Here is a 26,875-nt window from a genome sequence, read left to right on the forward strand (position 1 = left end):
CTCCGGGCATCAGTTGTAGGTTTGAAGGAAAATGCTGAATTCTGCCTTTGGTGATTTTATCCATTCTTGTGGTTTAACTAAAACCTCTTTGCTGATAACTCCCAAATCTATTTCTAGCTCTGAATTCTCTACTGAATTTCAAATGTATCCATCTACCTGACAGGCGTAGCTTCTTGATCATTCCCTGACACCTTGAATGCAACACATCCGGAAACTGAGATCGCCATCCTCTCCTTCCCCAAACTGTGACTCATTTATTGCAACTACTAGTTAATAGCACTGCCATCCATCTCATCATTCAAGCCAGAAGCTTGGTAGCCATGCTTGAATTCTCTCTTTTCTTCATACCTCCCCCAGCATCCATACCCTACTGATCTTTCCATTTCTAATTTTTCTTTCTTAAATCTAACGCTTCTTTCCGTCATTGCCCTATAGCCAGGCTATAAGTGATCTCTCGTGTGTGAGACATTGTAGTTGTTGCCTACATGGTGTTGATGTGTGCAGTCTTGCCTACATTCTCTTCATAGACCAAACAGCTGAACCCGTTGCTGTTCAGTCGATTCTGACTCATAACAACCCCATAGGACAGAGTAGAACTTCCCCATAGGGTTTCCAAGGAGCGGCTAGTGGATTCAAACTGCTGACCTTTTGGTTAGCAGCAGAACTCTTAACCACTGTGCCACCAGGGCTTCTCTCTTCGTAGAGTCCCCTCTCCCCAAATGCATACTCCACCCTGAAGCTAGAGTGACTCATCTAAAAATAAATTTAAGAATTTCACTCTACTTCTTGTTTCTATCCAGAGACTCCACATATCCCACAGGTTACAGGCTAGTCTCCCTAGTTTGACAACAATGATTCTTGTCGAAATTTCTGACTTACCATTACATAATCTAGTAGTTCTTAACTACATGTAATTTCCTGTGTTATTGTTGTTGTTGAGTGTTGTTGAGTCGGTTCCAACTCATAGCAACCCTGTGTACAACAGAATGAAACACTACCTGGTCTTATTCTCACAATCATTGCTATCCTTGAGCCCATTGTTGCAGCCACGGTGTCAATCCATCCCGTTGAGAGTTGTCTTCTTTTTCACTGACCATCTGCATTACCAAGCATGATGTCATTCCTGATAACATGTCCAAAGTACATGAGACGAAGTCTTGCCATCCTCACTTCCAAGGAGCGTTCTGGTTGTACTCCTTTCCTGTGTACACAATGCCATTATTTTCTTTCTAGAATGTTCCTATTCCCTTTCTCACTTGATAATTCTTTTTTATACATATGGGCAGCTCCTTCTTGGTCTCCTCTGTTGGCGCCTCATCAGCTCCTGAACTTCTAAAACATTGGATTGTCCACGGGCTCCATCTCAGGACCTCTTCTATTACCTACATTGTTGATCTCACCCAGCCTTACTGCTTTAATATTATCCCATTGCTACGGCTCTCAAATCAATATTTTTAGCTTGGCCCCCTCTCCTAAACTCCAAACTCATTTCCAGCTACCAATTTAACATCTATTAGGCATTTCAAAGAGCCCTGGTTTCCCAGTGGTTAAGAGCTCGGCTGCTAACCAGAAAAAAAGGTTGGCATTTCAAACCCACCAGCCGCTCCTTGGAAATCCTATGGGGCAGTCCTATAGTTGCTATGAGTCAGAATCAACTTAAAGGCAATGTTTTTTTTTTTTTTTTAGGCATTTCAAATTTAACCTATCTGAAAACAAACTTCTGATTTCCCTAGCTGCCCCCCCAATCCTCCTGTTCCTATAGTTTTTCCCATCTCAGTAATGGCAACTCCAATCTTCCAGTTGTTCAGGCCAAAACCGTGGAGACATCCTTGACTACACTTTTGCTCGCACACCTTGCATGCAGTCATTCAGCAAATCCTATGGACTGTCGCCTCAGAGTATGTCCGCAGCTTAGGCTCATGCCCCCTCCCCTGGCAGCCACCCTGGTGCAGGCCACTTCCATTTCCACTTGCGTATTTGCAGTTGCCTACTAACGGGTTTCCTTGCTTTCATCCTTGCCCTCTTCTATGTATTTTCATCCTTTCAAAACACAGACAGATCATATCATCCGTATGCTCAGAACTGTCCAATGATGTCCGAGCTCGGTCAGAGTGAAATCCTAATTCCCTGCTGTGCGTTAAAAGTCTCTACACGGCCTGGCCCACTGTGACTCCCTGTCTGACTCACTTTCGCCTCTTTAATGCTGATTTTGTCACGTTGGCTTCTTTGCTGTTCCATCAGCATGCTGAACATGTTCCTACCTCTGAGGCTCAAAACCCGCTGTTCCCCATAAACCTGAAATACAGTTCCCACAGATAACTGCATGGCCAGATCCCTTAATTTCTTCATGTCTCAGCTCAGACGTTGTCTTGTCATTGCAGCCTCCCGTGACCACGCCATATAAAACAGGAAACCACCTGCCTCTGGCATTCCTTATGCACCTTACCTTTATTTTTCTCCATAGCACTTATAACCGTGTAACATACTGCATGTTCATTTGCTGTGGCTTTATTTATTTATTTTTATACCAGCACTAGAACGGAAGCTCTACAAGGGTGTGAACTTTATCAGTTTCGTTCACTTCTCCATCTCCAGTGCCTAGAACAGGGTCCGACCCATAAAAGGTACTTCAATAAATATTTGTTAAATGATTGAAAGAAAGGAACGGAAGAAGTTATGGGTAAAGATGGAGGCTTATGTTTGTGACTTTGGCAGGAAGTGGAGGTGACTTCTAATTTTCCAAATTATGTGTGAGATCATCTGCTAAGAATGATGAGGGAGATGGGTTGAGTAAGGTTTGGGAGAGTAGAGAAGGTCTGAAACAGTGCTTGGAGGGAATGGAAAAGTAAAATGATAACATTTATATTAATTGAATCATTCTATGTTTGTTCTGTAAGATGATTTTGGGGTTCAACATTATGTTGCTATGATTTCTCTTGTGCATAGTTGTAGTTCACTCGTTGTTAAATGCCATGTAACCCGTTGCTGTCGAGTTAATCATAACTCATAGTGACCCTATAGGAGAGAGTAGAACTGCCCCATAGGGTTCCCAAGGAGAGGCTGGTGGATTCAAACCGCAGAGCTTTTGGTTAGCAACCGAGCTCTTAACCACTACGCCACTGTAAATGCCATATACTATTCTGTTATTTGAATATACCATACCCTGATTTATTTATCCATTATCGTTTTGATGGCCATTTGGGTTGTTTTTAGTTTTTGATATTTCAAGCAGTGATGCAGTGAATGTCTTTGTATACGTCATCTGGAACACATTTATAGTGTCCCCATCTTATCTCACAGAGACACATTCCAAGGCCCCCAGTGGATGGCTGAAACCATGGATAGTACTGAACCATATACATACTATGTTTTTTCCTATGCATACATACCTATGATAAAGGTTAATTTATAAATTAGGAACAGTAAGAAATTAACAATAGCTGATAATAAAATAGAACAATCATAACAATATACTGTAACAAACGTTATGTGAGTATGATCTCTCCCTTGCACTTTGAGGCCATTATTAAGTAAAATAAGTGTCACTTTCAGACCGCAGTTGACCACGGGTAACTGAAACCTGGAAAGCGAAACCGTGAATAAGAGGGAAATACTATGTGGGAGTCAGACAGACTTTGCAGACTGATCTTTGTAATTGTCAACTTGGAACCCAAACAAATCTTTATTTTTCTCTAGTAAACGTTTTTCTTTTTCAATTTTTGGCCAAATTAGAAGCTTAAGAGGGAAAACTGGTAACTAGTAATGTCATGATTATCACTAGGTTAAACTCACTGAATTGCGGAAACTTGCTTGATAGAGTCACTTATATTTTTGTTCTTACTATTATCCAAGTGAAAAGCTCATCCATTAGGGTCAGATTTGTTTCTTCGTTCATTTTATCTATTAATATAACTAATATTTGGATAGAAATTTACAGTTTATGAAGCACTTTTACATACCCTGTCCTTTTGCGCTTCAAAAAGGTCTGGGAATGCGGTTATCATTTTTAGTATGGTTATTATTTCCCTTTTCTAGATGCATAAACTAATGATCAGTGAGGCTAAGAGGCTTACCCAGAATCCAACTCCATTACCTCACTGTGACTGTACAAATATATATAAAATAAACTGCTAGTATTTCATACATGCCTTTTTCTAGGAATAGTAGAATAGACCAATGTATTATTTCTTTGCAAATACTGATTAAACTTTAAATTCATTCCACAGTTCCATCTCTCCTATGCAGAGAAAGAGCTGCTGGAGAAAGAGCCAAGAGGAGAAGCCCATCAGGAAATTCTCAGGCGAGCAGGCAAAGACCTTCCCATCTACACCAGGACCATGTCTGGAGGTAAACGGTGATACTGAGCCCTTTGCTACAGGATCTGAAACCCTGGTGGTGTAGTGGTTAAGAGCTATGGCTGCTAACCAAAAGGTCGGCAGTTCAACTCCACCAGGCACTCCTTGGAAACCCTAGGGGGCAGTTTTACTCTGTCCTGTAGGGTCGATAGGAGTCGGAATCAACTCAATGGCAACGGGTTAATGGAATGATGAACTCGTTTTAACATTAAAAGCAGGTCCATATAGGGGTTACTGCCCAAAAAGAGCCTGTTGTGTTCCTAGCTTATTCCAACAGTTTCCTTTGTCAGGGGTAACAATATTAGCTAACATGGCTTTATTGGTAGTTATGTGTTGCAAGTAATTTGGTTTTACTGGGTGGGTTTAGTGGACTGCCTATTTAGCAGTTGCCTTTCTGTAGTTTTGGTAGAGGTTGCATCCTATAAGATGCTGACGTACTGAAATCATTGTTTCTGATACCCGTGCTGGGGAAGAATGGACCAGGGCTTCAGTTGCATGAATTAAAATTCTTTTTTGGAAACACTTCTTCTAATACTTACTTCTAATCTTGTACCTCAGAGAAGATGTGTGATTTTTTTCCAGTATAAGCAACTAGTGGCGTTTATTCATACATTTCTAAAATGTGTTTCTGTGGCTGTTTCCTTACCTAGTCATCCTAGCAGGGTACAGGAAATAATTTACTTAAGGGTGACATTGTGTTAACGTTGATGGCAATGGACATATTTGTAACCTCTGTGAGCCCACTGACAATTGAGAATGCCTTAGAATAATTTCCCCAAGAGGTTCTCTATTCTTGGGAAATATCTCTAGAGAACTCTGGCTGTAGGCAAGTCATTCCACTTTTGTATTTAAAGAGTCCAATATCTAGTTTTTATCAAATTTAAGCTCGGTATGCTATTTGGGGAAACCCTGGTGGCGTAGTGGTTAAGTGCTACGGCTGCTAACCAAGGGGTCTGCGGTTCAAATCCGCCAGGCGCTCCTTGGAAATTCTATGGGGCAGTTCTACTCTGTCCTATAGGGTAGCTATGAGTCGGAATCGACTCGACAGCACTGGGCTTGGGGTTTTTTATGCTATTTGGGATTGACGATAAAACCTTTTAATGGTAGATTCACTCCAGTGTTAAATCTGAGGCTAAGTAGAGCTTTTTGTTCCCAGCAATCCGGTACTGTGACAGATGCCAGCTCATAAAACCGGATCGCTGTCATCACTGTTCCGTCTGTGACAAGTAAGAAAATCTTATACTGCTTTTCTCACTGCTGTCTGGACAATCTCCTTTTCTTCTTATTTATGCTTCTCAGACATTTATTTAGGAAATATGATGCATATAATCACTCCCATCAATGAGAGCCTGGCTCAGGGCCACAGTCAGTTATGTCTTGTTCCCGAGACTCATGCTGGCATGAAGCGCACAGTATTTAGCCCTTCTGACTTGGCTGGTTCAATTTAGCAAATACTTCTTCCTGTTTTCCACTGTTATGAAGATAATTGGCTTCCTGACAGTCAGACGTTAGTATATATTTAATATACTACAGGGACAGTGCTGCTTGGCTTAAGGATCGATATTCAGGGAAAAGTTTTTTCTAGAATTTTTGCAAAGCTGATGATGTGTTTTACACTCTCTTTAGCGTAAAATAGTGGTATATTACCGTATTTCCTTGTTTGTAGAAAATGAGTCATTTGATTTGCCTTTTAAAACATGTATATTTTATCACCCAAAGCACCATAAAATTTTTTAAAAATGTGTATTTTAGGTGTAAGTTTCTATTATTATACCATCATTAGAATTGGTTATACATAGTGTTTATTTTAGATGAGGACTTTTGCTATTACTCAGTTTTTAGGTAAGTCAGTATTTTTGCAATATTTTCGTCACTATAATCTTGAAATAACTACATTTTATATATATATATTTTTAAAAATCTAATGCGATTAAAATTTTGAGGGGTGCTGAATTTTGTTTTGTTTTCTAGATGTATTTTGAAGATGGATCACCATTGTCCATGGTGAGTATGGCTCCGAATGTAAACAAGATTCTGGACCTTACAGGTTTTAATAAATTGAATCACTTATTTGTTTAACTCTTTTTGTAAGTGAAATACTGCCATAGCTGGCCTAACTGGTACGTTCACGTTTAATTTCTAAAGTTTGTTTAATTAGTCCAGAAGAGCCTTTCTTCAGGAGAATTCCCATGAAATAATTTTAAAACCAGTTGGTTACTAACATAAAAGTTAATTTCTCATATTTGTTCAGAACATTTTTTCTTATATGAACATAAGATTCTAAAACACTTCCCAGCAGTGTACACAAATACATATACATAAATTATACAGTACCTCAGTGGGAGTTTCTAATGAATAATTAAGTTATCTAAAGTTTTAACAATTTATTTTTTTAAAAAGCTTGATGTTAAGAAATAGAATAGCAAATACAGAAATACACAGATAATATGTTTAAACAGATTCCTCTTAGAATTCATTCACGGTTTGTAGTATTTATGAGTCATGAAATTAGAGGAATATTTGAAAGTCTGAATTAACTAATAAGAGCTCTGGTGTCCCAAGGGTTAAGTACTTGGCTGCTAACTGAAGGGTTGGCAGCTTGAACCCCCCAGTGGCTCCATGGGAGAAAGACCTTGCGATCTGCTTCTATAAAGAATGCAGCCAAGAAAATCCAATGAGGGTAGTTCTTCTCTGTCATGTGTACTCTTTCAGGTATCAGCCTATGTGTATGTGTACATATGTCTGTATGCCTTTTCCCCTTTTTTTCACAAGTGACTATATTATGAACGTGGTCTGTGTGGAGATTTTTCACATCAATACATACAGGATGTCCTTGTTCTTTTTTGCAGCCACGATGTGACTGTAACAGTCACTTATTAAAGGACCTTTAGGATGATCCCAGACTTTAGGGCAGCTTTTTATACAGGTCCTGTATGTGGTTTTGAAGTTCAGTATCTATCAACTTTTAGCATACGAAAGATTAGATAAACTGTGCCTCCCAGTTGTCGTGATCTCAGCGTATCTGTGGTGACCGATTAAATTACCCATCAAGGTGCAGTGGACTCACCTCACACTTGTATTTCAATGTAAATAGAGATTCTGTAGTGTTTGCTTTATTGGGTGTTTTAGCATAGAAGCATTTTTCCTTTGAATATAAAATTTCCATTTATTAGTAAACTATATTAATTCTGACATGTTTACCCAAAGGTTAGTTAGCATAAATAAAGTTTTAGCTTCAATTTATTGTCTATTATGTGTTAGAGATTATATGTCTATATATGTAAAATCTATAATTCTTGTAACAATGCTAGACATAGAAATTATTTGTCCCATTTTAAAGAGGAGGCAAGTAAAGCTCGTAAAAGTTTGAGTGGGCCCAGAGTCACATAGCAAGGCTTTTAGACTTCACAGGCCATATTCTTCGCAATATTCCAATTTTCCCATCTTCCTTTTCCATTTTGGACTCAGAAAACAACTGCTCTGAAACAGCCCAGAGCTGTACAGTGTTGGAGGGATATTGGCCCAGCATGTGTTTTGTTTGTCCACGTGAAGTCGCTCCTTTTCTAGAGGGAGGAAGCATGGGCTCAGAACAGGTTCTTTTCCTTTTCAAATTGAGTCTGTCAAGCAGCTGGCTGTTAAAATGTCTAACCAAAATCTGTTTTGAAGAGATTATTATTTTTTGAAGTAATTATTATTACTATATTTCCTCTCATATGCAATACATATCCAATGCTAAAATCCTTGGTCTTCAGTTACTGAGTCTCTCCGATGTTTCCTGACTCTGGCTTGGCAAATTATATCACGCTGCAATAGCTGTCAAACAGAAGTTAAAGTAAGCTACCAAAAACCAAAACCAAACCCACTGCTGTCAAGTCGTCGATTCCTACTCATAGTAACCCTATAGGACAGAGTAGAACTGCCCCGTAGGGTTTCCAAGGAGCAGCTGGTGGATTCGAACTGCCGACCTTTTGGTTAGCAGCCGAAGTCTTAACCACTGTGTCACTAAACCAAAAAAACCAAACCCACTGTCGTCGAGTCAATTCTATGACTGTGTCACTAGGTTTCCAAATTAAGCTCAACTAGATAAAATCTATCATCAAAATCATTATACTTTCTATAAAAATGCTAGTTATCATTTAATACCAAACCTGCATCTTGCATTCCTATACCATTGTATCCCTTCTAATTTTCCTCAGTCCACAAGAGTCGTTGTCTGCACCCATGTTGTCCAAAGTCTTAACAGCACCCCAGTCTTGTCTACCCCCTCTCTCCTCTTGAAACCGACACAAGGGAGCAAAGGGCATACTCTCTATCCTTTTGAGACAAAATACAATTACACTTGGCTTATAGAGAACCATGCCCGATATTTTTCCTTGCCATTATTTTATTACAGGCACCATACAAGGCAATCCCAGTGACTGGTTTGCTATTCACATGGGATCTCTAGAGCTGTAAACGTAACTGTTTTCATTCAATGTGTACCCATAGTTTTTGGCTTCTTTATGAATTTGTCTGCCATATAGAAGACCCTTACAATCCAAAATTATTGACTCTAGCGTTGTTCCCTTTATCTGACACTTTAAAGTGGTTGCTGTTAGGTGCTGTCGAGTCAGTTCCGACTCAGAGCAACCCTATAGGACCGAGTGGAACTGCCCCACAGGGTTTCCAATGAGTGACTGGTGGATTTGAACTGCTGATCTTTTGGTTAGCAGCAGAGTTCTTAACCACTACTCCACCAGGGCTCTGGTATTTTTTTTTTTTTTTTGGTAGAAATTGTAAACATTTTTCATGTGAACAGAGTTTCATTAAAAAAATCTAGGAAGAAAAATGTTTAGGTTTATTAGCAAAGTTAATAGAAAGTGATCTCACCAGCGTCAAAGAGGGAACAAAGACGTGTGAAGAGAGGAAAGCAGCATGTGTGTGTATTATGCGATACGTTCATTATGTAGTTAACGAAGGGTTATTTCAGCCAGTGGAGATGTCTGCCTGTTCCCACGTAGGTTTACACAGAATCATACAGTGATTGCCCTGTTTTTATGGGGGAAAAAAAAAACAAATTTTGATTGAAAGTGTGGCTATAAAATGAGTTGTATTTATGTTTATGTTTATTAATATGATAGTTTGAATTCTTAGCCTCCCCCACCTTCCAACAATAAGATTTTAGAGTAAGAACTGAGAATTCATCAATGCCCAGATTTGGAACCATAGAACATAGTGCCGGCTCTCAGAGCGCTTCTTTTACAGATAAGGAAAATGAAATCTTGATAGGCTATTTTGCTTCCTCAAGGCCATGTAATTATTTAGTGTCAAAGGTGCGTTACCAGTCTAGCTGTGTGGCTCCCTGTTCTTGTTTTCAACCTCCCATTTAATACGCTTTGACCCCCTGGTTGCTTCGTGGTATGCCGGCTGCAGGTAAGGTATAGTTTGGGAAGATATTTCATCTTATTTGAGGAACCTTGAGTGATCTTAAGTTCCTTAAGCAAAGCTGGAAGTCAAACCCAAAGATAACAGTAAACTCCTGTAATCGGCCTGACTTTGTTAGGTTTCTCACAGGTTGTGTGCTTTTAGACATGTGCTTATTGTGTTTTGTACCTGGGCATGAAATACAGTGAGAAGTTTCATTATTGGTTTAAAGCAATATTAAATGTCAAATTTTAAAGACCTAGACACAGAAATTCCCTTAGCAAAATGGATTTTTTTAAATGTTCATTTCTATATGTAAAGAAATCATATAAGCTGTACTTAAAGAAATGCAAATAAATTTAAAATGCTTTCAGTCCAAACACTGTTCGGGTTGAGTGTTTGCTGAGCGTACCTATTGTGAAGGCGTAAAATTCATTGGTAATGTTTTTGCTTTGTTCACAGGGTGAACAATTGTGTTGGATTTTCAAATTATAAATTTTTCCTCCTTTTCTTGGCATATTCTCTGCTATACTGCGTTTTTATTGCTGCCACGGATTTACAGTATTTTATCAAATTTTGGACAGTAAGTCATCACCTTAGTGACTTTTTTGGTAAACAAAAATATGTGGTATAGACTTTCAGCGGTGAATTGCTTCAGGCACTGATTGCATAGGTTAGAGCTAGTTTATACATAAGGTATAAGAAGATTTTTTCAATATTTAAAAAAGTGTTTTCTTTATGTATAAGAATTATTTTAAGTCATTTCCTCTGTAATATCTCAGATATTTATTGATTAGGCTCTAGGCAACTCATTTGTTTTCTGCACTTATAGATTTTAAATGTAGGCAAAACCAAATTAAAACTGAGTGCTTCGAATATCCAAAAATACTCCTCGTGAACACCAAATGATAGTAAAAAAACAATCTGCCCCTTGCTTGAACTGCCTTATTATTTTATATTAAACTTTCATTTATTATGGTAAGGCTTTCTGAATTGCTGGACCGTTTATGTGAGATTTGAACTAAATTCAATGCCAAAGATTTATTGAGTGCCTGCTGTGTGCCAGCTACACCATTAAGCACTAGGCACGTACTGTGAATGGACAGGCTCCTAGCATCCAAGGAGACTTGCAGCATCCAGCTCGCAGAGTGATCCCGAGTGAACGTCTCAGAGAACGTTGCCTTACCGCTCGCTCCTCGTTTCCCTGGCTGGTTTCAGTCCCAGACGATTTAAAATAGCTTGAAGCATTATTGTGGATGTGTTGTTGTTGTGTTCTTGTAGCTGACGCTGTTGTTTGTGGTAATGTAAAACGTCAATGAAAACAGTAGCTAAATTGTGCCGATCAGCCTCCATTTTCTGGCATTGTAATAAGACTAAACATTTGTGAATCTGTAGCATATTAACAACATGTGTTCAGGTAGTGAATTAAAACTGTATCTTATAGTTCCTTTTATTTTGACCCTTACTATTATAACTTCTACACATACTATGTTTTGGTTATTCAAAACAAAATAAATTTCCCAAATTTTAGTACCTTTTCCAGATATATATTTACATCGCAGTAAACATTTATTTTAATTTCATGACCCTGGTATGTGTGTATGGATAAATATACGTGTGTGTGTATATATATGTATATATTTGTATATTGTATATATACACACACAAATACACATCATCAGCTTAAAATAAATATATTTGGATATAAATATATATTTATATATATATGTTCCCCAAATTTTTAACATAAAGCCATGTATCTGTCTCCGTATCTAAATTTAAGAAAAAAAGTATCTAAGCAAAACAAAACCGTACTAACTTACTTACAAAAAAGTAGGGAGAATACTTATCCCTTTGACAAAATATTTTATTTTCTTCCTTTGTAGAATGGCCTACCTGATACGCAAGCCAAGTTCCATATTATGTTTTTATTCTTTGCTGCAGCTATGTTTTCTGTCAGCTTGTCTTCTCTGTTTGGCTATCATTGTTGGCTAGTCAGCAAAAATAAATCTACATTAGGTGAGTATCTAATTTTGTAGTTCACAGAACTTTAAATATTCACCAAAAGTTACCATATGATTAAATGCCAACCAGTCCCGATGTGGAAACCCTGGTGGCGCAGTGGTTAAGAGCTATGTCTGCTAACCAAAAGGTCAGCAGTTCAAATCCACCAGCCGCTCCTTGGAAACCCTATGGGGCAGTTCTACTCTGTCCTATAGGGTCACTATGATTCAGAATCAACTCAACAGCAGTGAGTTTGGTTTTTATGAGTTAGTCCTGCTTTGTAAGAATCATCCTTATTTCCCACATTTTTCAGTGGGTTGTGGTTTGGTGATGTACAAGTTTGTTCATTCCATCTGTGTACTGACTGTCCATTATGTATGAAGCATTGTGTACACACAGTGGTGAACAAAGGCAAACAGTCTCGTGGGAGACAAGGGAATGTCCGTCGGTGGCTGCCAGGGCCTGGGGATAGCGGGAAATATGGAGTGCCTGCCTCAGTGGGTATGGATTTCTTTTGGAAGGATGAAAACAGTTTGTAACTTGATACAGGTGATAGTTGTATGACTACCGCTGAACTGAACCCTTTTAAATGGTTAACTTTATGTTATGTGAATTTCACCTCACTCCTTTTTTTAAAAAGCCCTACAGGAAAAGAGCTAGGTAGGAGTTTTTGAGAAACTATACCTGTGACTCATAGCAACCCTATAGGACAGGGTGGAATTGTCCCCTAGGGTTTCCAAGGCTGTAATCTTCATGGAAGCTGACTGACACATCTTTCTGCCCCAGAGCAGCTGGTGGGTTCAAACCGCCAACCTTTTGGTTAACAGCCAAGAGCTTTAACTACTGCGCCACCACAGCTCAGAATCCACTTTTAGGCAGTGGGTATACGTGTGACTGGAATATAGTAAACTAAAGAACAGTAATATACAACAAAGTTGGAGAAGGAACTAGACCATATAGAACCTTCTAGGCTAAGATTAAGATTTTGGGAATGCAGCCAGAGTTTGTAAATCCTTATGATCTCCAGGAGTCCCCAGGTGGTGCAAACAGCTAACGTGCTCACTGCTAACCAAAAGGTTGTAGGTTAAAATCCATCCAGAGGCATCTCAGAAGACAGGCATGGCAATCCACTCCCAAAACTCAGCCACCGAAAACCCTGTAGGGCACAGTTCCACTCTGACACCCATGGGGTCGGTTGGGTTGAAGTGGACAACAGCAGTGGTATTTTTTATTGTCTCAAAGGACACCATCAAGCTGAGGTTTCATTACAGTAATATTCAGTGATGATTAATTGTAGTAGATGGTTAGCAAAATGTTAATTTTTAATATTCAAGTGAAATCTTATTACAGCCAATACTGTTAAAGTGAAAATATTGGTATAATGAAGTATTTTTTGGCAAGGTATCTTATTTCAAATTATATGTAAAGCATCTAAATTATAATTCATCAAAAGTGAATGATTGTTTCTGAAGTTAACTTCTAGAAATGTCTAGATAAAACTTACAGCACTGAAGGACTTCCTTTAGACAGTATGGTCCTATCCTTAAAAGAATGTTTTATAAAAAGTTATATAATGTAGGGTCACAAATGCCAGGGATCTTGCAAATCACTTTTTTTTTTTTTTAGAGTACCCTGACTCTAGTTAGATTTAATTTTTCCTTTTTAAATTATGGATAAAAAATCATACAGTTCTCTGTTGGTTCATATTCCAAAAAGGAAATTTTAGATTTTCCATTGCAGTGTTATTCAAGAAGAAAATGTAGCCTAAAAGGGGAGAGTATTGGAGACCTGGTTTGAGTCTCATCCTGTCATTTATTTTTTATCTGAGCAAGTCCCACAGCCTCTCTGGACATCGGCTTCCGTATCCAAAGGAGGCATAAAGAGATGCAGTGTACGGTGTTGGATTTGATACTCGTATTAACAAACCGGCTTTTAAGTATATACTTGAAAAAAAATATGAATAGGTAAGATAAAATTCTAATGAAATTGGAAAAGAGGGTTTATTGGTTGAAAAAAGTAAGTTGGAGAATTATATAAAATATAGCCTCGTTTTGGCTAAAAATACCATGTAGATTTGTATTAACATATTAAGAACCTGCGATACGCAGATGACACAACCTTGCTGGCTAAAAGTGAGTAGGACTTGAAGCACTTACTGACGAAAGTCAGAGACTGCAGCCTTCAGTATGGATTGCGCCTTAAAAAAGAAAACAAGGATCCTCACGGCTGGACCAGCGAGCAACATCACGATCATGATAAATGGAGAAAAGATGGGAGTCGTCAAAGATTTCATTTTATTCGGATCTGCAATCAATGCCCATGGATGCAGCAGTCAAGAAATCAAACGACACATTGCACTGGGAAAATGTGCTACAAAAATCCTCTTTAAAGTGTTCAAAAAGCAAAGATGTCATCTTGAGGACTAAGGTGCACCTGACCCAAGCCATAGTATTTTCAATTACCTCATAGGCATGTGAAAGCTAGACAATAAATAAGGAAGAGCAAAGAAGAGTCGATGCCCTTGATTTATGGTGTCAGCAAAGAATATTGAATATACCATGGATTTCCGGAAGAGTGAAAAAATCTGTCTTGGAAGAAGTACAGCCAGAATGCTTGTTAGAAACAAAGATAGTGAAACTTCATCTGGCTTACTTCGGACATCTTATCAGGAGGGACCAGAGCCTGGAGAAGGGCGTCATGCTTGGTAAAGTAGAGGGTCAGCAAAAAAGAGGAAGACCTTCAACAAGATGCATTAACAAAGTGGCTACAACACTGGGCTCGACCATAGCAACAATTGTGAGGATGGCACAGGACTGAGTAGTGTTTGGTTCTGTTGTGCATGGGGTCATTATGAGTTGGAACCAACTCGATGGTGCCTAACAATGACAACGTATCTATCTACTGCCAAAAGATCCAGATTAAAGTTTTACTTTTTTTTGCCTGTTTGTATGTTCTACAATGCATGCGTACTACGATAGTAATAAATAGATTCCTTAAAAATTAAAATAGACACAATCATATCTTTTGATTATTTAAAAACATGGAATAGACAGCTTACATTGCAGGATATCCACAGGAAGCTAACCATTGACTTTGAGAGCTTTACTCATTGAATTCAATCATTTCTAAATATGGGGGGTTATGAGTAGATATCTTCTTTATTCGTGTGCTTTCTCTACCATCTTTTCTAGAAGCGTTCAGAAGTCCGATATTTCGTCACGGAACAGATAAGAATGGGTTCAGCTTGGGCTTCAGCAAAAACATGCGACAAGTTTTTGGTGATGAGAAGAAGTATTGGTTGCTACCCATTTTCTCAAGGTACTTTATGAAAAAAATTATGAAAATTTTCAGGTTTTAAACTAATGAAAGTAATCCAACAAAAGATAATTTCAGGCAGGAAAAGTCTCTGGTTCCGTTGGTCTGTAGTTAAACTGGAAACCCTGGTGGCGTAGTGGTTAAATGCTTTGGCTGCTAACTAAAAGGTCGGCAGTTCAAATCCACCAGGTGCTCCCTGGAAACTCCATGGGGCAGTTCTACTCTGTCCTGTAGGGTCGTTATGAGTCAGAATTGACTCGAAAGCAATGGGTTTGGTATTTTTTTCTATAGTTAGATAATCGTGCATAGGAACGCCTCTTTTTTAAACACTGTTTTGTGATTCACTCTTCCTTCAATGTGGAAACCAGCCAACTCATCATCTCCCTAACCCTAAACACAATATTGAATCCAAAGTCTGATGCACAGATTAAGACTGTGATATAGCATGTTCTCTCTCAGACATCAGCATTTTAACAGAGAGTTCCACTCTATTGTCTTCTTCATGGTTCAGTTGTACGTTTTTCTTTTTACTATAGTCTAGGTGACGGCTGTTCTTTTCCAACCTGCCTTGTTAACCAGGATCCTGAGCAACCATCCACTCCTGCAGGACTGAATTCAACAGCTAAAAAGTAATCCCATATATATATTTTTTCATTTTACTTTCAAATAATGTATGTTATCCTCTTGTGTCCTTTGGTTATACATTCCTTTGGAAAAAAAAATTTTTTAAAGAACATAAGATAATTTACTACAATGGTTGCCACTTGGAGTGAGGCAGGGTGGATATGGCTAAAGAGGGATAAATAGGAAGCTTTGATTATACGTGTAAAATTCTGTTTATTAATCTGCGTGGTAGATAAACAGGTGTTTCTTCTCTACACATTTTGGTTGACTGAATAATTTCATGATTTTTAAAATGTAGTGATTAAAAGAAAAAAAAAAGTAAGTCAAAATTAGCTCCCCCAGTGCGCAGGTACGCAGACAAGGTAAAATTTCCCTCCGGTCCTCAGTGTCCCGTGGAGTCAAATGGGGTACTCATGGTGACCTCACTGTTACAGAGTAAAACTGTGCTCTATGGTTTTCAAGGCTGTGACCTTTGAGAAGCACATCACCAGGCCTTTCTTCCAAGGTGCCTGTGGGTGGGTTCAAACCCCCAATCTTGCGGTTTATAGCTGAGCACTTAACTTTCTACGCCACCCAGCGTTCTGTTTTCCCTGATTATCCCTACAAAATTTCTATGGCTAGTCTGGCCTCTCCTCTGTCCTCCAGAGGCATATATCTGACTTCTCAGCATACCCACCTGTCAAAAAGTCATCTCTGGCTGGGAACAGGTACAAAACAGAACTAGGATTTCCCACCCATCTCCACCTTACGCTGATTCTCTCCACCCTTCTATATTAGTAACTGGTGATCCCCGTTCTCCCAGGCACTCACTCCAGAAACCTTGAAGGCATCCTAGGTCCCCCTCTTTCCGTTACTTTGTGTTTACTCCATTTACAAATCCTGTTGGATGCTGCCACGAAATGTATTATATAATCTCAGTACTTTCTCTCTCCTGCTATGGCTGCTTTCCTGGCCCAAGCCATCACCATTTCTTGCATGGGTTTTTCAGTAGCTTCCTAACTGATCTTCCTGGTTCTATTTTTGTCCCACTCAGTTCTCTTCTCCATTAAGGAGGTAGAGTGATCCTGTTAACACAAACCAGATTGTGTCATTCTTCTGCTCCAAACCCTCTACTGGTCTCCCACTTCACTCAGAATAAAAGCCAATGAATATCCTACCAGGGTTTATAAGGCCTGTCTGGTTCCTGGCCCCTAACACCTTTCTAGCCCACAATCCTCATGCAAACACGTCTTCTTCCTCTCCCTCAGACCTACCAAGAGTGCCCCTTGTTGAGTGCCTTTGTACTTACCAGTTCTTCCTCCTACCTGGTCTTCCTCCAGATACCTCAATGTTCTGTCTCATCTTTACTCTCTTTCTGCTCAGGTGTAAACATCACAATAGAGGCCATCTTTGAAAACTCTTTGAAATAGTTAACTTGCTCCTGCACGTCCCTTTGTGCTGTCTGATTTCTTGTCATGGCCTGACTTACTATATCTATTTATTTTTTTATTCTTCTTCCTGAATTACGGTGAAATTTCCATGAGATCAAGGACCGTGTCATTGATGAAATGGGCACTGAATAAATGTTGTTGAATGAATGCATCCTCACTGTTTGTTAGAATCTGATTGGCAGCAGTGAATCTGCAAAAAGTCCCTAAACTGGGACCTAATTAGTATGCTGTTCCCGTTATAGGGTCCCTTTCCAGAGGAGTAATAAGAATTGGTGATTTTCATCTGAATAGATAGAAACCTGTGCAGAGATCTGCTGGAAGGTTTTTGTTTTTTTTGAAGATTTCACCTCTAAATTTTTAATATGAGGATGTTAAAAGGACACAAAGTAGAAATATCCTCAAATTTTAGATATGAGATTAATCATTAAGGAGTAAAAACGTATCCTTTAAAAAAAAAATGGTTTCATTCAACTAAAATATATTAAATTTTTCTTGTAAAAATTTTAAGTAGTTTTTTTTGAGTATTTTTATAATTACTATTTCAGGTACTCTAAAAATACCCTATTAGCTTCTATGCCAATAATTTTTCTGTCTTTATTTTAAGTGAAATGTTGTTTTAACATACATATATTTTGTCATACCATCCAATATATTAGTATCTGGCGTGTATATCTAAATTTTAAAACATAAACTTTAAAGAAATTCTTCTTTCAAGACGCCCGGCCTCCCACGTTGAGTGTTAGATTTGTGCCACCTGGTAACGTCAGATCTTTTCGACATTCCTGCAGATAGTACTCACATTTGTTCTTTCAGTTTCGCAGACGAAGACAGAGAATCCTTTGTCCAAGACCAGCTAGGCCACTTTGGAAACACGAGACCAGTTTTTCTGAAACTTGTCTTTCTACTATCACCTTATTTTTTTTCTACATCCATATACCACTTACAAAATTAATATTTTCCTTTCCTATGTGTCTTTTAATTGGCATTTACATTTCTTTTTAAACAAAACTTTGTATCACTGTTATAAATGAGACACCAGTACAATTTGCCATAAATAGAATGTAACTGCAAAAAATAAAATCACTAATAAAATACTGTTATTAGATCTAACTAGATTCCATTACCTGTTAAAGTCTGAAGCTGAAACCATTTTCTCTGTATTAGGAGTGGAGATTTCCCAGAGTTAGATTTAGTCATCTTCTTATTGTAATTGGAAGAATAGGAAGAGAACTGAAGAGAGAATAATTTTCACTTTGTGAGTCAGGGTTATTCAATATGCCTTCTCCCTGTATGCCCCAAATTATTTTGGGTACCTCCTATAATCGTTTTACATCACAAGTAGTTTGCGTTTTGTTCTTTGGGAAACACCCAGTAATACGACCCAGAGTTGACTTATTTTTATTGTTACTGTTATTATTATGCAGTCTTGAAAACCACCCATTTCCTGCAAAACCATTGAGAGAGTCCCAGAGCCACCTTCTTACCGATTCTCAGTCTTGGACAGACAGCTGCACACACCCAGCAAAGGGCAAAGTTGGTAAGGGTGTGCTTGTTTCTGCAAGGTTTTCAAAAGGTGAAAAGTGGTAAAACAATCCAGTTATAATATCTATGCAATTGTTCTTGCCTAGAGTTAGATCACCATTGTAAAATTAGAATCGTTTTCAAAGACTTCCGTTTGTGAGGCACTGTGACTAATGTGTGCTAGCAGTAGGATATGATGGTAGTGGGTTGAATGGTGTCCTCCAAAAATTCACATCCACCCAGAATCTCAGAGTGTCAATAGGGTCTTTGCAGATGTAATTAATTAAGATGAGATTCGCACTGGATTCCCGTAAACCTGTTGCCGTTGAGTTTATTCTGACTCATAGGACAGAGTAGAACTGCCCCATTGGGTTTTCAAGGAGTGGCTGGTAGATCCGAACTGCCGACCTTTGGGTTAGCAGCCCTAGCTCTTAACCCACTGTGCCACCATAGTGGATTAGGGTGGGCCTAATCCAATGACAGAAACCCTGGTGGTGTAGTGGTTAAGAGCTACAGCTGCTAACCAAAAGGTTGGCACTTTGAATCCACCAGCCACTCCTCAGAAACCCTATGGGACAGTTCTACTCTGTCCTATAGGGTAGCTATGAATCAGAATCAACACAACAAGTTTGGTTTTTTTTTTAATCCAATGACTGGTTTTATCACAAGAAAAGGAGAGGGCACTCAGAGACACACACAAAAAAGAAGGCCATATGAAAAATGGAGGCAGAGATTGGAGTGAGGCAGCTACAAGCCAGACAACACCAATGATTGCTGGGGGCTTCCAGAAGCTAGGGAGAGACAAGGAAGGATTCTTCCCTAGGGCTCTCAAAGGGACTATGGCTTTGCCAACACCTTGATTTCAGACTTTTAGCTTCCAGAACTATGCGAGGATAAATTTCTGGTGTTGTAAACCACTCAGTTTGTGGTGTTTTTTTTTATAGTTAAAGAATTACTAGGAAACCATGGCTAAGATGATACGAGTAGTGCCAGGTTCAATATATCTTTTATTATTTTGCTCCCCTGCTTCCTCGGGTATGTATCTCAAACTGTTTTTAAAGTGTTTCGTGACACCAGTTGTGTATGGCACTTCATCACTTGTGTGTGTGTTTCTATGTAACCGTCTTATAAACACCCATACTATGTACAAGGCACCCTTAGAAGTATAGTGGGAGAATTCATAGATAAATAAGCAAATCTGTATTTGTTCAACATCAACAAAAAATGCCAATTTTCATTTTCAGGTATGAGCAATCCTGCACTGACCATGGAGAATGAGACTTAACTCTTCAAGCAAAATAAGTTCAGAGTTTATAAAAGTAAGATACGTTTTCCCTGGTCAGTAAACCAAACCAGACCAAACCCATTGCTGTCGAGTTGATTCCAACTCACAGCGACCCTATAGGATGGAGTAGTTGGTTGGAATGCTTCGTATTTTTAACAATTTTCTAGTTCTCTTAGGGCAAATAGTTTCTATAAATATTATTACTTATTTTTGAGTGACTGAAATTATGTCTTAGCTGACCCATAGTGTCACATCAATCCTGCTGGGTCCTCTGGTCATGAGGCTACCTCAGAATTAACTGGTATGTAGGTTACCTGACAGATTAGAGAAATAAGTTGATGTACAAAATTCATTTTTCTAGTAATGCATTAAATGGCAGGGATTGATCCTAAAACATTGAGCTTTACATGAAAATTATCTTGTCATTTCATAGGATAAGGCAATTTTTAATGTTTTTCTGTCCTTCAGGACATACATTGGTCATACCCTTGACTGCACATTAACAGAATTTCACTGGGTCCGGGTACAAAAATCTCTGTCATCCCCATATTTTGGTCACATTAGGACCCCATAGCATGAGCTATTCTTATAATGCTAGGTGTTCCAAATCATTTTATTTAGACCACAATTATTTTTAAACCTGTAGTTCCAAGTAAATTTTTTTTTTTAACAAAACAATCTATTTATAAACTTCTGTCAATAAAAACACTACAATAAGAAACCCCTTTGGGGAAAAAAAAGCCATAAACATCTAAACCAAATAAACAATTATCTACACTGTCATATTAAACATAAAATAGTTGAACATTGAAGTTGTCAAGACAACGCTGTGTTTACAGAATTGCAAACTGAAATCCTGAAGTCTAAGGGAAGCAAGAGAGTGCCATCGAAAACAAAATGATTTGTGTAAAAATATTTCATGGACATTATGAGTTGGAACTGACTCGACGGCACCTAACAACAACAACAACAATAATTTAAATACATTCCTAAATAATACCTTCATATTTGTTTCTCCTCCTTTTGAACTACAGTAGTAAACGATCTGTGGGCTTTTTATAAAAATATTTCCTAGTTAGCGGTTCCCAGATAGTCATAATGAGCCTAACCCCATAACAGTGCTAAAGAGTGGATTGCTGGTGGTGTTAGCTGCCATCAAGTCGATTCCAACTCATGGTGATCACGTGTGCAGAGTAGAACTGTTCTGTAGGGTTTTCAAGGCGGTAGCCTTTCAGAAGTAGATTGCTGGACCTTTCTTCCAAGGTGCTTCTTGATGGGTTCCAATTGCCAGCTTTTTGGTTAGTTGTGGAGCGCTTAACCATTTCCAGAAACCCTGATGGCATAGTGGTTAAGTGCTACGGCTGCTAACCAAGATGTCGGCAGTTCGAATCCGCCAGGCACTCCTTGGAAACTCTATGGGGCAGTTCAACTCTGTCCTTTCGTTCGGGTCACTATGAGTCGGAATCGACTCGATGGCAGTGGGTTTGGTTTTGGGTGGGTTAACGATTTCCACCACCCAATCCAAAAAAAAGCCCGTGGCTGTCAAGTCGATTCCAAGTCGTAACAACCCTGTAGGACAGGTTAGAACTGCCCCATGTGGTTTCCAAGGAGTAGCTGATGGATTTGAACTGCTGACCTTTTGGTTAGCAGCCATAGCTTTTAACCACTATACCACCAGGGTTTCCTTGCATCACCAGGGACTCCAAAGAGTAGATCAGAGATTAAGTCTGCCCATCCTTCCCCCTTATACGGTCTAGATTCAAAACAACACGCACTGTGCTTGTATATGGATGCGAAGTTTCAAAATTATTTCTCTAAAGTCCCCCTTCCAACTTAAGACACCTGAACTATCAGTTTCAGACTACCACAGAAATAATGCCCTAGAAGCCTGCCACTCAAATTCTGGTCCACAGACCAGCAACGTTGGCATCACCTAGGAGCTTGTTAGAATGCAGAATCTTAGGCAGTACCCTGGACCTGCTGAACCAGAACCTCATCTTCTGCTTTTTAACAGCATCTTCATTGTGCATATTTGATATGGACGTTAAAGTTTGAGAAGCATTGATCTTAAAGCCTGCCTTCAAGAACTGATCTACTGAGACTTCTAGCACAGGAAACAGTGTATTTAATTATGAGCAAGGGATGTTATTGCAACAACCAACCAATGAGTTGGTAAGGTTTTTTATTATTTATGGTTAACAATAGTTTCATGTTTCCTGTTTCAAGGTATCAGTGCTGTCCATGGATGGAAGAAGCTCCCTACAGAAAGCGTTGGCCGGTTATTCCTGTTTCCTGTTGGCTAGATTGACAGAATGTGAACTGATTAGTTCTCTTGGAGCCATTGCTTACAACGTAACACATTTTTTATACAGTATACAGATTGTTTCAACTAACGCAAATTCCTGTTAAATATTAACACTACTTACTATGGTTTATAAATCAAGGAGGGAAATACCTTCTACTATAAAAACTTGGAATAAATTCATGGGCTAGTTTCATCCGGATATTTGGGCAGCACAATTTATCACATAAAATCTGATTTTCAGATTCTGAAAATTGAGAAGATTAAGATACTGTTTGGGATTTAAGAGATTTCAAGACACATTACAACGGTAAGCTTTATTTATGAAAACTGCTAGTTACCTATGAGAAGGTGGAGGTAGCAAACCAGACTTCTTTGTTCCTTCTGGTGTGAATCCAGCCTCAGACTGGGTGAATTGTTGCAACTCTGAATTCATTTCAAAGTCCAGGTGGCCTGCAGTGAAAGATCACCGTCCATTTTCACCAGACTTTAATCCATTCCTAGCCTTGTTCCCTGCTGGAAACGAAGTACAGACATTGAAGCTCAAGCTCATTGATAAAGCCATTGGCTAGAAGATTCTCGTCAGAGCTAATACATTTTCAATTACGATACACCGGAAATATATTTTTCTCTCTTCCAGTCTTTCTAAATTGAAGGGAAAGTCTATAACAACAATTATGAAGCTTGGTTTATGATGTTTTTCTTGTCAATTTGGTTTAAAAAATATCCTTTTAGGTTATTTCTTCTACTGAATGTAGCAAAAATACTGAAATTCTATTGAGAATTCCTGATGGGTCAATAGATTAATCCTCCAGTGATATCTGTGTTATTCCTGTGTCCTCTCAGCAAAACTATGACAGTGCTCCTCAAACGCTATTTAGATTAAATTATGCAAATTATCAAACCACAGTCACGTTCTTCTGGAAATTTAGTTCAACGTGAACTAAAGCGGCGTGCTGTTTGGAAATTCAGCTCAAGATAAAGTGGTGTGTTTGTTGATGCCAAAATGTTTGGCTTCAGTAAATATACCGAGAAGCCCTTGTGCCTTGTATGCACTATGTAAAAAAAAATGTTTTGTTCTTTTTTTTTTGAATGGAGTGTATGTAAGTTTGTAATTATAATTAGCAAATGGGATAATAGACTGTATGCTGTTTTTGGTACTGACTTTGAGAATTTAAAGCAGATTTCCTTTTGAAACTACACAGCTAAAGAACTCACATTTAATCAAAGAGAAAATAGTATTAAAACTTTTCAAAGTCTTTGTTAGACAAAAATTCAACACAAAGGAACTAGAAGACCAGAGGAAAATGGAGTAAAAGATCCTTGCAGTTAGTCCTTGCTAACAGTATCAGGAGTTTTATATTAAGTGGTTAGTTTATGGAAGAATCAGCGTCAGCCAAACGAACGTTGTAGTTATTTGAATGCAGTTCCTTGGACTATAGATACGATGGCAGTCTTTTTCAGATTTTTTTTAAGAGCTAAAGATTTTAACCTGATAATCTGCTTTAAGAAATCTCAGAAAATATGATAGATTTTTACTTTTATCTTAAAGCATTTTTTTGGTCACATTTTTCCTTACCTGAAGTGCCAGATTGGAACCTATAGCTACTGCTAGAAGTCTGAATGGCTCCAGAAGCATGTGGTTATTCAGAGTTTAATGCAGCCAGATTTTTTTCAAAGCACAGTATTACATTTCTTTTCCTGTACAAGATGCTGTTAGGTGTTCCCTCATATCACTATTTTTTTTTTTTTTTAATTTTTTAATAAACTTGTCAAACTGGAAGCAAAGAAGAAAACAGATTTTTCTCCCTTACTCACTAGGGAACCATTAATTTTTTTTCCCTTTAGATCTTTAATATAATTATTCAAAAACATAAAAATATTTTTCATTAAGTTGTAATGGCTCCCTTTCTGTTTTTATACTATGGACAACCTTTAAAGAATTTTTGTTTAGTTTTTTTTTTTTGTTCTAGGGGATTATAATTTTTTGGATATCTCATTAGGTATGACGTATATATTATACCTGAGAACATAAAGCAACAACTAAACCTACATTTTGGACATATCTATAAAATTTACTTTTAAATTATTTTAAGCATTTTACTTTAAAAAAAAGTTATTGGCTTAACTCGAAGTTGAAGGCAAATGTACACTTCAGCTGTCCTGATTATCCATTAAACTGATAATCTTTATTTTTCCTGTGTTTAAGAGAATCTACTCTACAAACATTAGGATATAAGAAGTTTTTCATTTAAAAATTATTGTACAAACTGCCTCATCTACATTAGTTAATTTTCTGCTGTTGTGCAATGGAAGAGATTTTGCTTTTTTCAAAAATAAATTAAAGAAAAAAATTGCGACTAAGTATAAACGACCAGACATTCAAGGACGTGCATATCCACGAATTCCCTCCTGTTATGTCCGAATAAAGTCTGGTTGATCTTGAAGTTGAAATTGCCTTTGCACTGACAATCGAAATTGTTTGGAACATATACTTAATAGTCTACCGGGGCTACTAATGGCAGAATTCATGTTTACAACCTGGTGGTTATATAGGGATTTTTTGTTTTGTTTTGTTTTCCTTTTTTAGGGGGGAGAAGGGTGGATTGGTGAGTGAAGTAATTAGTGGTAATTAAATGATTCTCACAACCATTTGTAACAGACTGTGAAACTTGTGTACACCGTAATCAGCTGAAAACTATTGGAAATATGGCATATGTTTGACAAAAAAAAAAAAAAACTATATTCTCTGGGGAAATCGAATACAAAGGATTTATAAACATGTGTCCAAAAAACTACGCTAGTAATACTGAGATTCATGCTTCAAGAAAAAAACACGTGAAAACACTGTTATTCCATTATATAATGAACTAGAAAATTTTCCCTATTTTGAAATACATGTAAACTTGCTGCACTGATTCTGAAGTCAGTCACACCGTAGACTTTGGTGTATACTCATTATATGATCGCGCATTTACCTGTAAAAATGATGGCTCTGGGACTTTTATGAGTTAAAAAATAAAAGTACAAACATACACAAACCACAGAAAATGGTAAATGAAAGGCCACTTTCACTGTAAACCGTGTAAACCATGTTGGCTCTATCGCCAGTACCACCATTCCCTCCATGGATTTTTCACAAATAACATACATCTCTAGGTAAGATCCACCTGCAGAAACTGGTTTTTCCTAAGTAGACAAGTACCTGACCTAACCCAGGACGTTTTCGCAGACTCCACTCCTTTTTCCACATACTGAGCCTGTCTAGATGTGGAAGAGGACCTTGTTAACACCTTACGTATTTGTTACTCTTACAAAGATACCGCTGGAATTTTTTAACCTTGTCTTGGTAAAAAACGATAGATCCTAATTTTTATTGACGTTTTAGCAATAAGATCCTGTAACTAATTATTTAAAGCATTAAATAAATGCCAACATTAAAGCAGTCTGGATTTAAAAATTGAGCAGCCCCTTCTGCCCTGGACTTCCTTTAGAATTTGTTATCTAAAGGTCTTATTTTGTTACTTGACACAGGAGATGCTTGTTATGCATTATAATGGCACTTTCCTTTTCTCTCTGCTCTGGTGGGTTTGCTCTTTCATGGTAGTATCCTGATTCATGAAGAGTAGACATCACTCAGGGGGTGAATTCAAGAAAGCTTGTTTCAAAGAAGGTCCCTGGGTGAAGCAAATGGTTTGTGCTCGAATGCTAACCAAAAGCAGCCCTGGTGGTGCAGTGGTTAACAGCTCTGCTGCTCTCCAAAAGGTTAGCAGTTCATATCCACCAGCTGCTCCTTGGAAACCCTTGGGGCAGTTCTACTCTGTCCTGTAGGGTTGCTATGAGTCAGAATCGACTCAATGGCAGTAGGTTTTTTTTTTTTTGATACTAACCTAAAGGTTGGCAGTTTGAACCCATCTGTTGGCACCGTGAGAGAAAGATGATCTACTTCTGTCAAGATTACAGCCAAGAAAGCCCCATGGGGCAGATCTGCTCTGGAACACATGGGGGCATCATGAGTTGGAGTCGACTTGGCAACAACGGGTTTGGTCTTGGTTTCTTTGAAAGAAACTCCTACAGCTCAAAAGCCGTGAGCACGAAGTATCTCTCAGTGTACTGTCCAATGGAGGCTCTGAAATGGGATATCTGTTTTTTTTTTTTTTTCTTCCTTCCTTAAACAAAATCCCTTTAAAATGTGAGTAAAGGAGCAGCTCTTGCACCCTTCAACTGTTCTTACGCCGACAAAAAGCTGAAATATGATAAAGCTGAGCAGTACTGAAGAGACGAGTTTAAATCACTTGCAGCCCTTTCTTGTTACGGGAAAGTGACATTGAAAACACAACCGATGTCTTTGGTGGCCTCACTTACAGGCAGCGCTCAGTATTTCTGGAGTGTTCTTTGACAGTTGAGGGAAGATGTCTATGAAATTATTTATCTGTTAAGTTGGCTTATTTCTGAGTACCAACTAAACCAAAGGGGAAGCTTTTAGTAATTGATTTTAAGCTCTTGCTCATGCTACGTAAGGGGGCGCCTTGCTGCTGAGAAAGGACGTACTGTTTTAGTTATAATTTTACCTGAAAAAAACACAAGCACTCATTTACGTTGCAGTTTCCAGGAAACAGTTAACAGTGTAAGGAGC

The 26,875-nt window shown here is 38.3% G+C and overlaps 1 protein-coding gene across 1 annotated transcript in view; it reads left to right on the forward strand.

The window, feature by feature from the left end:
• ZDHHC2 (zinc finger DHHC-type palmitoyltransferase 2) overlaps positions 1–25,931 on the forward strand; it is a 54,739-nt gene extending 28,808 nt beyond the window's left edge. The window contains exons 4-13 of the mRNA XM_049866944.1: positions 4,227–4,347; positions 5,512–5,581; positions 6,327–6,359; positions 10,221–10,341; positions 11,645–11,777; positions 14,954–15,080; positions 15,614–15,706; positions 18,556–18,668; positions 19,897–19,971; positions 22,164–25,931. Coding sequence (XP_049722901.1) covers positions 4,227–4,347; positions 5,512–5,581; positions 6,327–6,359; positions 10,221–10,341; positions 11,645–11,777; positions 14,954–15,080; positions 15,614–15,706; positions 18,556–18,668; positions 19,897–19,937 — 852 coding nt within the window. The 3' untranslated portion in view covers positions 19,938–19,971; positions 22,164–25,931. The remainder of the gene's footprint in view (positions 1–4,226; positions 4,348–5,511; positions 5,582–6,326; positions 6,360–10,220; positions 10,342–11,644; positions 11,778–14,953; positions 15,081–15,613; positions 15,707–18,555; positions 18,669–19,896; positions 19,972–22,163) is intronic.
• The last annotated feature ends 944 nt before the right edge of the window (positions 25,932–26,875 follow it).

This window comes from Elephas maximus, chromosome 22 (genome assembly GCF_024166365.1).
Source record: "Elephas maximus indicus isolate mEleMax1 chromosome 22, mEleMax1 primary haplotype, whole genome shotgun sequence".
Lineage (NCBI taxonomy): Eukaryota > Metazoa > Chordata > Mammalia > Proboscidea > Elephantidae > Elephas > Elephas maximus.